Here is a 14,938-nt window from a genome sequence, read left to right on the forward strand (position 1 = left end):
TCCTCCCCCCCCCTCTCCTCCTCCCAGCTCTCGCTTCCTCCCCCCCCCTCTCCTCCTCCCAGCTCTCGCTTCCTCCCCCCCCCTCTCCTCCTCCCAGCTCTCGCTTCCTCCCCCCCCCTCCTCCTCCCAGCTCTCGCTTCCTCCCCCCCCCTCCTCCTCCCAGCTCTCGCTTCCTCCTCCCCCCAGCTCTCGCTTCCTCCCCCCCCTCCCCCTCCCAGCTCTCGCTTCCTCCCCCCCCCTCCTCCTCCCAGCTCTCACTTCCTCCTCCCCCCAGCTCTCGCTTCCTCCCCCCCCTCCCCCTCCCAGCTCTCGCTTCCCCCCCCCTCCTCCCAGCTCTCGCTTCCTCCCCCCCCCCCTCCTCCCAGCTCTCGCTTCCTCCCCCCCCCTCCTCCCAGCTCTCGCTTCCTCCTCCCAGCTCTCGCTTCCTCCCCCCCCCCTCCCAGCTCTCGCTTCCTCCCCCCCCCCCCTCCTCCCAGCTCTCGCTTCCTTCCCCCCCCCCCTCCTCCCAGCTCTCGCTTCCTTCCCCCCCCCCCTCCTCCCAGCTCTCGCTTCCTTCCCCCCCCCCCTCCTCCCAGCTCTCGCTTCCTTCCCCCCCCCCCCCCTCCTCCCAGCTCTCGCTTCCTCCCCCCCCCTCTTCCCAGCTCTCGCTTCCTCCCCCCCCCTCTTCCCAGCTCTCGCTTCCTCCCCCCCCTCCTCCCAGCTCTCGCTTCCTCCCCCCACCCAGCTCTCGCTTCCTCCCCCCACCCCCTCCCAGCTCTCGCTTCCTCCCCCCACCCCCTCCCAGCTCTCGCTTCCTCCCCCCACCCCCTCCCAGCTCTCGCTTCCTCCCCCCACCCCCTCCCAGCTCTCGCTTCCTCCCCCCACCCCCTCCCAGCTCTCGCTTCCTCCCCCACCCCCTCCCAGCTCTCGCTTCCTCCCCCACCCCCTCCCAGCTCTCGCTTCCTCCCCCACCCCCTCCCAGCTCTCTCTCTTCCTCCCCCCTCTGTTACACCCCACTAGCGTATAGCGCCCTCTAGCTAGAAGGTATAGGGAGCTGTATTGAGAGGGTCTGTGAAGGAATGTCATTTTAAAGCTCCACATGGCTGAGATCTCCCAAATAAAGGATTAAGTTGAACTAACAGTGTTCAAGAGACTATAAAATACATGGTATCAGAACGGAGACTTCCGATCTTTCGTCGAACACATCTGTGACTGAAATATTGGAACTATAAGACTTTTTCATGGCGATCAAAATCGACATTAAGCAGTGCAGTGCAGAGCATGCTTCCTACACATCGCATGTGGTTCTGTGAAAGGTGATAAATAGTCATAAGCTTGTAAAATAATCTAGAGGCATTAGTAAAGTAAACAAAGTGACAAGTTATTATAAAGCCTCAATTGAAAAAGTATTTCTACAATTACATGATATTTTACTATTAGACTTGTTCTCGTCCTCTGAATATTTGAACTATATACATGTATGTGACAAACTCAAAGTCCTAAACTGTAACAAGCCATCATGACCAACACAGTGCCAACTCCTGTGCACATTCCTCTCCCACCTCCATTGCAGGTGGCTGGCGATTTGAAAGCCAACTGGAAAATATTCAAGCAGCTATGGGACAGCTATGAAATCATCACTAATATTGTGGAAAAACCAGATAGTGTTAGGATTGCAACGTATATCACTGCCATTGGCAGTAATGCCCTAGACATTCACAATAATCTTCCCTACAAAATCAGAGGAAGACAAGCATGAAATTGAGATTATTTTGAAGCTCTGGGAAGAGCACTGTAAAGGTAAAACCAACATCACCTATGAACGATACCAGTTTAGCAACTGTGTACAAGGGGGAAGAGTGGTTTGACAGATACCTCGTGAAAGAGAGATAGCATCATCATGTGATTTCAGCAATGAGGGATGATTTCATCAGAGACCGCATAATCTACAAAATATCTGATAACACTCTGCGTAAGAGGCTGTTGCAAGAATCAAGCCTAACACTCGATAAATGTGATGTTCTGTAAAGCTAGAGGCCACAGTTGCACAAATGACATCCATGAAGCTCACTAAAACAGATCCTGAAGATGTCAAAGCTATCAGATAGAAATCCCGACCCACAAAGAAAGAATTCGCAGACACAGCGTTCATGAACAATTGCAGATATTGTGGCAAAAGACATGAGCTGTCAAAAACTAAATGCCCAGCATATGGGAAGACCTGCACAAGTTGCAGTAAACAATCACTTTTCTCAAGTGTAGACAGAATGGACCGAGGCAGAAGTCTACACATAACCCTAAATACAACGCCAAGCCAAAAGTTCATGCATTATATGGAGAGATTTATGATTCTGATTTTTGAAGGCATGTCTGTAAAGATGCTTGGTAAAGTTGATCGCACAAAGACAAAGCTGACAAAGTATCCTAACAAGATTACAGCTACCTTCTCCATTAAAGGTCAAATGGTAAAAATGCAAATAGATTGTGGGGCCACATGCAATGTGCTACCTCTTAGATACTGACCAAAAGGCTTAAAGATTAAAGAATCTAAGACAATACATTCACTTTATGACAACAATGCAACCATTCCAGTGGTAGAGACTTGTAATGTGCCACTGGAAAATACAAAGAACAAGCAAAAGTACACTGGCCCTCAATGATCACAAAGGGCACAAAGTGCACCACTGATTTGAGCAGTGCATGAGCCATAGCTACAACTGATAAAAGGGCAGCATCAGAATATCGCGGTGGTAAAATGAACCACGCGAATCGCAAACTACAAACAAGGCAAACATCTCGCTAGAATCAAAAACTGATGTCAACAATGCGTATCCAAATGTGTTTAAGGGACTTAAGACCCATGCCGGGGATGGTTCACCTTGAATTTAATGAATCAGCGACACCAGCTATAATGCCACCCAGACGGGTGCCAATAGCGATCAAACAAACGCTAAAAGAGGAACTCGATCGTTTGGAAATCACCACAAAAGTTGTTGAACCAACAGACTGAGTATCCAGTCTAGTGACTGTACAAAAACAAAATGGAAAGATACAAGTATGTATCGACCCTCAACATCTGAACAATGTCCTGAAACGTGGACACTATCCACGTCCTGTAATCGATGACAGCTTGCCACAGATGTCAAATGTAAAGGTCTTCATTAAAGCAGACTGCAAGGAGGGTGTAGAGAAAAAAAATTAAGTAGAGGGAACCTAATTAATCAAAGGGGACCTAATTAAAGTAAAGTTAAAAACCATAAGGTTGAAAGAAAAAAGATAGAAACGTGCTACGGAACACAGGGAAAATGCTAAACTAGAATGCTCAGGAAGATAAATTACCTTAATCACAAAAAAAAAGTTGAGAAAAATATACTCCAAGGCTAGGTCACATGGGGTGATAAGAGATTATGGGAAACAATGGATGATTGAGAACCCACAGCTGGTTGAGGGCAGATCGGCCAGGAGGGGAAGAGTTCAGACATGAAAATGATGTAGCACGTAACTAATCAGATAAAAGGCACACAGGGGAGGTAACAAAGCTTGTTGTCAATATAATTGTATTAACCAATGTAATCATAGTAGTTAGGCGAAACTTTGTGACACGGTAGGGAAACAAATGGAAAGCTTCCGCATGGAACTTCATGATTTTTTAAAATGTATTTTGACTGTATAACAGTAACACGACGATTGTTCGAGGAGAGCAGTGGGGGTGTATCCAGTGCGAGACTGGTGCAAGCCATCTCTCCATTGATCGATCGAGTGGAAATAAACAACACTTTTCTCCATATACAGACTTGTGTTATATTTAAATAGTCCACAACAGGGGGTTTCTTGCAATGTGAAATATACACAGAGTCCGCCTCCCTCACGACCTTCCAGACTCCATGGGGACGATATCGATATAATAGAATGACATTTGGCATCAGTCCTGCCACGAAAATTTTCCAGCAGAAGCTAGACCAGAACCTCGACGGTCTAGATGGAGTCTACAAGATTGCAGAGGATATCTTGATCACTGGACGCGGTGAGATACTTAAAGAGGCCAATCACGATCAGGAGGCAAACTTGCGCAAATTCATGCAGAGAGCGAAACATCAAACTTAACTTCAATAAGTTCGAATACAAGCTTAACTCCCAGTGTCAGCTGTGGCTCAGTGGGTAGCACGCTCACCTCTAAGTCAGAAAATTGTCCCACTCCAGGGACTTGAGCACAAAAAAAAATAATCTAGGCTGACACTTGGCATTATTTCGAAGAGCAGGGGAGCTATCCTCGGTGTCCTGGCCAATATTTAGCCCTCAATCAACATAAAAAAAACAGATTATCTGGTCATTATCACGTTACTGTTTGTGGGAGCTTGCTTGTGCACAAATTGGCTGCCGCGTTTCCTACATTACAACAGTGACTACACTCCAAAAGTACTTCATTGGTTGTAAAGCATTTTGAGATGTCCCGGTGGTCGCGAAAGGCGCTATATAAATCCAAGTCTTTTTCTTCTTTCTGTATTGGTCTTTTTTTCACGATGACACTTATCTCGTGATAAATGCTTTGGCCTGTAATTTGCAGTCAGCAGCAAAGCAAAGGTGTTCACCGCTGGCCCCAAAGACCTTACCATCTCGCTGGAGAATTTTGGCTTTTCCAATGTGCAATTGAAATTTATGGCAGTTAATGGGGAATCCCTAAGGCAAGTTGCTGTGATGTCAACAAGCTGTCTAAGCAGCCAATCTCAATGTAGAATTCTCAGATCGAGAGCCAGGAAGGGAGTAAACTCCTTTGATTCGAACTTTTTTTTTTAAGTTAGAGAGCAAAACAAAATCTGGGGTTCTCACATAGGGAAAAGATGCACAAAATGCACATGCACTACATCCTGAAGTTGCAGGGCAATCCACCCATGCTCCATTTTCCCTCCGTACACTTCCTTTTTAAAAGTCTGATTCAGTCTACCCTCACCCCCTTGAGCTCACTGCTAATTAAAATGACCATGAAATAAAGATGACAAAACTTAATATTTCTTAAAAATTTTAATTCTTATTCAAATGGATAAATTTGACACGCCACAAAATTAAAATTAGTTTTTCAGGACCAAACGTTTGTTTAGCAGTCAATACGGTGTTAAAACCCCAGTTACACTTAATCCAAAAGGATCGAACTTGTAACGAGCTAATTACCAGCGATATTACTGTGGAAGAGCCGATGTATTTGTCAGCTTCACGGATTGCCGGCTGTGGGGGGGTGCACAGCGCAGCCAGTGTCGGAGCAGTAAATGACTTTCCGCAACTTCAGGACTTCCGCGTTAGGATGCACATGTGCTAAAGCCTGAAGTTGCAGGAAGGTCCACCACAAATTACGGGCCCATGCTCCATTTTCCCTCTGTACATTTCCCTTTTGAAAGTCTGATTCAGTCTACCCTCACCCCCTTGAGCTCATTAAAATGACCATGGAAAATTACTGGCATCTTTGGAGTAACAGAAACTCACACATACGTGTTTGAACTCAACAACTCAGCAAGTCAAGGCGGAATGGGAAGAAAGGCAGATCTGATTCTTACATTCCTTTATTACAGTTTTCCAAACTGCCATAATTGCTTCTTCTACAGAGTACAAACCATGATGGTGTCAAAAATTAAAGTTGGCACATCAATATCTACAAGTCTTCCAAAGACTTTGCAGTGAACGATTTAGCAAATTATGTGTATCCTATCCCAAAGTGCACGTTTGAGCAAAACAGTTAACTGCGCAAAGCACCAACTCAAATAGAAAGTTCCGTGCAACATAAACACCGCACACTTCAGATTCACAGGAAGTTACACAAAAGTCACAAGGCAGCCCACACCTCATTCGCATCTGTAGCAGCCACAAGTTACGTAAAGTCACTTAACCATAATGTAAATTCCCCAACAGGAACTAATTTTAGGCATGCTGAAAGATGAAAGCCTGACTAGTGATACTCTATAAACCAGCAGTGGACAGGTTACAAACACCAAGCAGCGACACCGCCCCCGGCACAAACTTCCCACAACACAAGCGCCGGGCTGATGTGAAACCTATGCCTTTGGCTTCTCAGCGGCGGGGGCAGCAGCGAATAAAGTCCCAGGGCCGTCCGGGCCGGAGGGCAGGACAGCGGGGCCAGGGTTAGAGCCGCTCCTCGGTCATAGACTCAGGGGCCCCAAGGACGGACTTACCGAAGCCCAGGAAACACATCAGTGCCAGCACCACGAAACGGTGCGGCCATCTCCGGGGGTCGCACAGGGCCGAGGCGCCGCAGCCTTGGCCCGGCTCCCGGACTCGGTCGCCATCCTGGCCGTCCAGCAAAGCCTCCCTCTCCGCTTCTGCGGCCATTCTGTCGCCGCTGGGCCAGTCGCCCCCTCCCGCTCTCACATGATCCGGGCACACACTTCCTGGTGACGTGCCGGCGACTTCCTGGAGACGGCAGAAATTCCTCAACCACTTCAAACTCCCCCGGCACTGCGACTTCTAGAGCCAGTCAACACCACAACACGGCTACTGCGGTGGTTTAAATAGTCCGCATCTTCATCATTCTCAAAATAAACACAGCACCAAAGGTTTGGAAGTCATGTATTCCTAATCCAGCTCATCACATAAATGTCACTGTTCACATTTCCACTGATGCTGACAGTTGTACTGACTGATGGAAATATTAAATATAAGAAAGCAAAATCTACTTCTCCATCTACTACTAAAAATGATACGCGATAAAGAGCCTTGCTTTTCCAGTTTGAGGTTTTCCAAATACTGTACTCCAGAGCAACAAGTACAGGGTAGCCACCCTACGACCATGGATTGTGAAAGAATGATGCTCACACTGAGTTTAAAAAAAAATTACTGCCAGAGTTTACAGATCAATGTTTTATTTGTTCTTGGAATGGAATGGCATTGCCAAGGCCGCATTTATTGTCACTCCTTAGCTACCCTTAGAAGGTAGTGGCTTTCTCCTCTGGGCCTTGTGGTGGTGCTTCACTCACGTGGTACGTACAAAAATCCAGCATTTTGATCCAATGATGATGAAGTAATGGCATTAAATATCCAAATCAGGATGATGTGCAACTTGGAGATGCTGGTTTTCCCATGATCTTGCTGCTCTTGCCCTTCTTAGTGGTAGAGGTCGCAAGGCTGTGAGGTGCTGTTGAAGTAAGCTTAATGGATTGCTGCTATGCATCCTATGGGTAGTACATACTGCAGACACTTTTTTTTTCCAAAATATACTTTATTCATATAAAAATTTGTACAGTACATTCAAAAGCAGTTTAGTCCATTTAGCTGCGGTCAGCAATCCCATACGCTACTTTTGGGGGCTGACGGCAGTTCCGTTCGATAAATTTCCTTGCTTTTCGGATCAAGTACAATTCAGTACAATAGGGGATACATTGTAGTACGTTCAACAAATTACATTACATGTGTCACTATACAGTACACGGAATGGGTGACGGTACATTTCCATTTTTTCTTTTCAACATGCATTACGAAACAGACCTTGCATTGTACATGGCACTACATAGGTGTTTACAGGTCATGGTGCTCCATGTATGCAAAAAAGAAATTACAAGTACGGCCCAAGGGGAGTTTTGTACTGATTCCTGCCCCCGGGTTTACCGTGGCGGAAGGGCTTTAAACTGTGGCTCTTCCCCACCATGCCTTTGCGGCGGCTGCACCAATTTTTAGTGCGTCCCTCAGCACATAGTCCTGGATCTTGGATTGCGCCAGTCTGCAACACGCAGACGTGGACATCTCCTTGCTCTGGAAGACCAGCAAGCTTCGGCAAGACCAAAGTGCGGCTTTCAGCGAGTTGATTGCCCTCCAGCAGCAGGTGATGTCTGTCTCGGTGTGTGTCCCTGCGAGCACAGAGTCCTGTGTTACGGAGCTGCTCGGGATGAACCTCTACAGCAACCACTGCATCTCTATCCAGACCTGCCTTGCAAAGGCGCAATCTTGAAGGAGGTGGGTGACAGTCTCGTCCGCCCCACAGCCGACTCGGGGGCACCGTGCCGTGCTGCTGAGACGCTGGCTGTGCATGAACGCTCTGACGGGTAGGGCCCTCCTCACCGCCAACCAAACTACATCTTGGTGCTTGTGTGAAAGCTCTGGCGATGAGACGTTCTGCCAAACAAGTTCGATAGTCTGCTCAGGGAACCACCCGACAGGGTCCACCCTCTCCTTTCGTAGGGCGTCCAGGACCTTACGTGCTGACCACTGTTTTATGGCTTTGTGGTCAAAGGGGTTTTTTGTGAAAAACTTTTCCACGAAGGACAGGTGGACAGGCATGGTCCAGCTGGTGGGGCCGTTTCGCGGCAGCATGGCCAGGCCCATCCTTCGCAACACTGGGGACAGGTAGAACCTCAGCACGTAGTGACACTTGGTGTTTGCGTACCTGGGGTCTGTGCACAGCTTGATGCAGCCGCACACAAAGGTGGCCATCAGGATGAGGGCCACGTTCGCAACATCCTTTCCTCCACTGTCCAGAGATTTGTACATTGTGTCTCTGCGGACACGTTCCATTTTGGACCTCCAGACAAAGTGGAAGACGGCCCGGGTAACTGCCGCGGCACAGAAGCGAGAGATGGGCCAGACCTGGGCCACATGTAGCAACCCCGAGAGCACCTCACTCCTGATGACCAGGTTCTTTCCTGCCATGGAGAGGAAGCGCAGCTTCCACCATCCCAGTTTTTGCTTCACTTTGGCGATACGCTCTTCCCAGTTTTTGGCGCACGCCCCGTCCGCTCCGAACCATATTCCCAACATCTTCAGGTAATCTGGATTAACGGTGAAGGGAATAAAGGATCGGTCGGCCCAGTTGCCAAAGAACATGGCCTCGCTTTTGCTGCGATTGACCTTCGCTCCCGAGGCCAGTTCAAACTGGTCGCAGATTGTGAGCAATCTGTAGACCGACTGCGGATCCGAGCAAAAGATGGCCACATCGTCCACGTACAGGGAGGTCTTGACCTGAGCGCCTCCGCTGCCTGGGATCGTCACACCTCTAATGCCCGCATCCTTCCTGATGGACCCAGCAAAGGGCTCGATACAACACACAAACAAGACAGACGAGAGAGGACAGCCTTGCCTGACTCCAGATCTGATCGGAAAGCTTTCAGTTTCCCACCCGTTGATTAGAACTGCGCTACCGATGTCTCTGTAGAGCAGTTGGATCCAATTGCGGATACCCTCCCCAAACCCCATTTTGGAGAGCACGTCCATCAGGTACGTGTGCGATATCCTGTCAAAGGCCTTCTCCTGGCCTAAGCTGATTAAGCAGGTGTCCATCCCCCTGTCCCACACGTAGGCGATCGTATCCCTGAGTAGCGCCAGGCTATCAGAGATCTTCCTGCCGGGGACAGCGCAGGTCTGGTCCGGGTGAATCACCAGCTCAAGAGCAGACTTGACCCTGTTGGCGATGACCTTTGACAGGATCTTGTAGTCCATATTGAGCAGCGAAATGGGCCGCCAGTTTTTGATTTCCTCTCTCTCCCCCTTCTGCTTGTAGATGAGGGTGATGATGCCTTTCCTCATTGATTGTGGCATACTGCCAGCCAGAAGCAGACCCTCGTACACTTCCAGCAGGTCTGGGCCCATTCAGTCCCACAGAGCCGAATACAACTCGACCGGTAAGCCGTCGCTTCAGGGAGTTTTACTCGTCGCAAGGGACCGGACGGCCTTTGTCATCTCGTCCAGAGTTAACGGGTGGTCCAGACTCTCCCGCTCGCTGTCGTTTAGGACCTCCGTGATAGACAACAGGAACGACTGGCCTTAATTTTTGACTCATCGGTACCCTTTGTCGCATCCTGTACTTTGCTGCCTTGCTTCTCCCGTTGTCTATAGGTCTTCATTACTCCACACAGAAAGGCACTTTTATTCTGCACGTCTGTGGGCTTGACGTCATACAGCCTGGCATAGAAGGATTTGCTGATTCTCAGCATGTCAAGCTGCGAAAACGTCACAGAACCGTCTTCTTCCTTTAGGCTGGTGATCACAGAGCTCCTCCTGTGTACCTTTTGGAAGAACAAGCGCGAACACGTCCCATTCTGCTCGACGGAGCGGACTCTGGAGCGGAAAATGATTTTGGTGGATTCTGAGGCAAAGAGCAAGGCTTGCTGGCCCTTCACCTCTTCGAGTTCCTCCGAGACATCGACCCCCATCGACTGCAACAGGAGCAGGTTTTGCATGCTCTTCTGGAGTTGGGACAATTCCCTCTGTCTCCCTCTCGCCTCTTGAACATCTTTGAGGATGAAGAACCTCTTGATGTTTGTCTTGATTGTTTCCCACCAGTGCATGGGGGAATCGCAGAGGGGTTTTACGGTTCTCCAACCTTTGTAATCCCTCTTGAGTTCCTCCACGTTTTCCGGAGTCAACAGTTTCACGTTCAGCTTCCATATCCCTCTGCCAACTTTCTGGTTTTCCTGTGGGCGACAGTCGGCCAGTAGGAGGCAGTGGTCAGAGAAGAACACCGGTGTGGCGTCGGTGGATCTGACCTTGAGCGTGTGGGACACAAACAGGAAGTCTATTCTGGAACGGACGGACCCGTCTGGTCTCGACCAGGTGTAACTGCGCGGTGCTCCGTCTGCAGGGTTGCTGAAGACGTCGCACAGCTTGCCATCTTTTACCGCGTCCATCAGGAGTCTGGACGTGGTGCCCAGCTTGCTGTCGGCTCTGCTGGATCGTCCAGCCGCATCGATGATGCAGTTGAAGTCACCGCCCAGAATAACCGGCCTGGACGTCGCCAGCAGCAGTGGGAGCTGCTGGAAGAGGGCCAGCCGCTCGCTTCTGAGAGGCGAGGCATACACGTTAATTAGCCTTAGAGGGGAATTTTTGTACATTACATCTGCTATGAGGAGGCGGCCGCCCACCACCTCCTTAACTTCGGTAATGATGAAGTGGCCTCCCGCAGCAAAATAACCAGGCCGGAAGACCGGCAGTCGTTGCCTCCTGACCATATGGATAGTCCATGGGCCCACCATCGTGACCACTGCCGGTAACTGCTGGAGTGCGGCAGATCGCACTCCTGCAAGAACAGCAGGTCCGCTTTGACCTTGGCGAGGTACCCCAAGGTGAAAACACATCGCGTAGTGGATTTTGCGCTACGCACGTTAATAGTAGCAATTTTTAAATCCATTTTAACGTTACTGTTTACAGTTACAAACATTACACTTCAAATAAATCGTCCTTTAAGTCCGAGGTCGGCCCAGTGGCCAGTTCCGGCATGCATAAGTTATTACAATAAAAGTCTACTCTACCTGGGCTGGTGTGGTTGTCATCCTCTGCCGTGGGAGTGTTTCGACCAGGGGACTGCTGCAGTGCTGCGATAAAGTCCGATATGTCCTCTGCACTGTCCTCCCCTGGTGTTGGTGGTTCCCTCTTTTCATCAGTCACAGCGTTCTCGAGCTGGTGTGCTTCGATCGCTGTGTCGCTCCTGGTATTCCGGAGGTGAGGTGTGCTGGGCACTTCGCTGCTCCCATTATCCCGGAGCTGGTCTGCGTTGGTCGCTTCTTCGCTCCCGGTGTTCCAGAGCTCGTGTACGCTGGGCGCTTCACTGCTCCCGGGTTCCCGGAGCGGGTCTGCGCTGGTCGCTTCACTGCTCCCGGTCGTCTGTGGCTGTGGATTGGCGTATTGCCTCTTGTTTTGGTGGCGGTAGTAAGGGGCTTTTTCTCACCTTTCCTCATCAGACGAGCTGCCGTCGCTGCTGTCTATCGTGGTCGTTAGCCGCCTCTTCCCTGTCGTTTCTGCAGGGGCCCTTGCTTGCCTGTTCTCCTTACGCTTGCGGGCCTTTTTCTTGACGGTCTCCCATCGTCTGCTGTCTCCTCGTTCCTGGACTCGGTGCGCTGGGGGAGAGCTTCACTGCTGGCTGCTGGTGTCTCGCAACTCGCAGTAGTAGGCTTCTCTTCCTCACCGACTCGTTCCGAGTCCACGAGGGCGGTTTCTTCTTTGCCCAGGGCATTGGCCGGGGGGGGAGGCTGTCGGTCTCCTCTGGAGCGTTGTGTTCCTCAGCTTCCTCCTTCTCTCGTGCAATGTTCTTTGCTGCCTGAGCATAGCTGAAGTTGCGCTTGGAGCAGTTTTTGTAAAGGTGCCCAGCCAGACCACAGAGGTGGCAGCACTTGGTCTCCTTACAGTCCTTTGTCTGGTGGCCTTCATTCTTGCAGTTTCGGCAGATGACAGTTTTGCAGCTTGCCGCCACATGGCCTGCCTTCCCGCAGGTGCGGCACACGTTGGGTTGGCCAGCGGACACCATGTAGCCCCGACTCCCTCCGATGGCAAAGCTGGAGGGGGGGTGCAGGATGGTTCCACCTTCATGGTGACCTGGATCTGGCGCTTGCTGGTCCAAATCCCGTTCAAGTCTTTCAAGTCGCTGCTGTTTCCTGCCCCATCGACATACCTGGCGAGGAAAGTCAGCACATCAATGACTGGGATGTGGGGGTTGTACATCTGCACTGTGATAATGCGTCTTCTCTGCGACGGGAGGGTGAACAGTGGCTCCCAAGTCAGCACTGAGCGCAGTGGTTCACTCGCCTCCTTTAGTCCCTTCAGGAACTTCAAGCATAGGGTGACGATTCTGAAGGTCACATCAAAGTAACCTCTCTTCGGGAGGTCCTGCAAGGCGAAGACGTCGGCGACGTTCATGCCATATGTTCCCAGCAGGATTTTCTTCACGAAAAGGTCCTGGTTGATGGTTATCTGTCCATCCACTTTCTTTACCGTCACTCGGATGGTGTTTCGGACGCCCTGGTTCGCCGCTCGGTTGGCCGCCATCCGGGTTGCAGATTCCTCCTTTCAATGTGTATTTTGGCCAAAGCCTTCAATCTGTTGTGGTGCCAGTCCGGCACCTTGGCGGGCCTCCGGGCCCGCCCACTGGTCGGTCGACATGCATAGAAACATAGAAACATAGAAAATAGGTGCAGGAGTAGGCCATTCGGCCCTTCTAGCCTGCACCGCCATTCAATGAGTTCATGGCTGAACATTCAACTTCAGTACCCCATTCCTGCTTTCTCGCCATACCCCTTGATCCCCCTAGTAGTAAGGACCTCATCTAACTCCTTTTTGAATATATTTAGTGAATTGGCCTCAACAACTTTCTGTGGTAGAGAATTCCACAGGTTCACCACTCTCTGGGTGAAGAAGTTCCTCCGCATCTCGGTCCTAAATGGCTTACCCCTTATCCTTAGACTGTGACCTCTGGTTCTGGACTTCCCCAACATTGGGAACATTCTTCCTGCATCTAACCTGTCTAACCCCGTCAGAATTTTAAATGTTTCTATGAGGTCCCCTCTTATTCTTCTGAACTCCAGTGAATACAAGCCCAGTTGATCCAGTCTTTCTTGATAGGTCAGTCCCGCCATCCCGGGAATCAGTCTGGTGAACCTTCGCTGCACTCCCTCAATAGCAAGAATGTCCTTCCTCAGGTTAGGAGACCAAAACTGTACACAATACTCCAGGTGTGGCCTCACCAATGCCCTGTACAACTGTAGCAACACCTCCCTGCCCCTGTACTCAAATCCCCTTGCTATGAAGGCCAACATGCCATTTTCTTTCTTAACCGCCTGCTGCACCTGCATGCCAACCTTCAATGACTGATGTACCATGACACCCAGGTCTCTTCGCACCTCCCCTTTTCCTAATTTGTCACCATTCAGATAATAGTCTGTCTCTCTGTTTTTACCACCAAAGTGGATAACCTCACATTTATCCACATTATACTTCATCTGCCATGCATTTGCCCACTCACCTAACCTATCCAAGTCGCTCTGCAGCCTCACAGCATCCTCCTCACAGCTCACACTGCCACCCAACTTAGTGTCATCCGCAAATTTGGAGATACTACATTTAATCCCCTCATCTAAATCATTAATGTACAGTGTAAACAGCTGGGGCCCCAGCACAGAACCTTGCGGTACCCCACTAGTCACTGCCTGCCATTCTGAAAAGTACCCATTTACTCCTACTCTTTGCTTCCTGTCTGACAACCAGTTCTCAATCCATGTCAGTACACTACCCCCAATCCCATGTGCTCTAACTTTGCACATCAATCTCTTGTGTGGGACCTTGTCGAATGCCTTCTGAAAGTCCAAATATACCACATCAACTGGTTCTCCCTTATCCACTCTACTGGAAACATCCTCAAAAAATTCCAGAAGATTTGTCAAGCATGATTTCCCTTTCACAAATCCATGCTGACTTGGACCTATCATGTCACCTCTTTCCAAATGCACTGCTATGACATCCTTAATAATTGATTCCATCATTTTACCCACTACCGATGTCAGGCTGACCGGTCTATAATTCCCTGTTTTCTCTCTCCCTCCTTTTTTAAAAAGTGGGGTTACATTGGCTACCCTCCACTCCATAGGAACTGATCCAGAGTCAATGGAATGTTGGAAAATGACTGTCAACGCATCCACTATTTCCAAGGCCACCTCCTTAAGTACTCTGGGATGCAGTCCATCAGGCCCTGGGGATTTATCGGCCTTCAATCCTATCAATTTCCCCAACACAATTTCCCGGCTAATAAGGATTTCCCTCAGTTCCTCCTCCTTACTAGACCCCCCGACCCCGATGCAGATTTTCCTCTTCTCTCCAATTGGCGCTTGGCCCAAGCCAAAAGGCCAGAGCCAGCAAAACTGGAAAAACGAGTTTCTGCAATCAGTCAATTTGCATATGAATGCCCAATCAACAGAGACTACACTTGATCTTAGCCAAAAGGCCGAGAAGCGATAGCCTTTGCATGAAAAGAGCCAGCACTCTCTTTCAGGCAAAACCTCAGGCAATGCTGCAGACACAGTGCAGCGATGGTAGGAGTGAATTTTGGGTCCAGTGGAAGGTGCAATATGCCTTGGAGGAAGTGCAGCGCAAATACACCATAAAGATACCATGGCTAAAAGGGTTAAATTTGTGATATCTTGAGAGACAGCAGATACACACATCTGCCACATGGCTTCCAGGTAGAACTTTGCAGAACACATGG

At 49.7% G+C, this 14,938-nt stretch overlaps 1 protein-coding gene and 1 pseudogene across 5 annotated transcripts in view; both read right to left on the reverse strand.

The window, feature by feature from the left end:
* Positions 1-6,408, reverse strand: part of mfsd1 (major facilitator superfamily domain containing 1) — a 69,824-nt gene extending 63,416 nt beyond the window's left edge. For 3 of the 5 annotated variants that reach the window (XR_011593664.1, XR_011593663.1, XM_070883581.1), the window contains exon 1: positions 6,159-6,408. Coding sequence is in view for 3 of the 5 variants with exons in the window: in XM_070883581.1 (XP_070739682.1) it covers positions 6,159-6,315 (157 nt within the window). In the remaining 2 variants the exon portion in view is untranslated. The remainder of the gene's footprint in view (positions 1-6,158) is intronic. The other 2 variants (XM_070883580.1, XM_070883582.1) reach the window with 1 other exon arrangement.
* Positions 6,409-14,555: 8,147 nt separating this feature from the next.
* Positions 14,556-14,689, reverse strand: LOC139266414 (U2 spliceosomal RNA; annotated as a pseudogene).
* Between the last annotated feature and the right edge of the window lie 249 nt (positions 14,690-14,938).

Source organism: Pristiophorus japonicus, chromosome 6, assembly GCF_044704955.1.
Source record: "Pristiophorus japonicus isolate sPriJap1 chromosome 6, sPriJap1.hap1, whole genome shotgun sequence".
Lineage (NCBI taxonomy): Eukaryota > Metazoa > Chordata > Chondrichthyes > Pristiophoridae > Pristiophorus > Pristiophorus japonicus.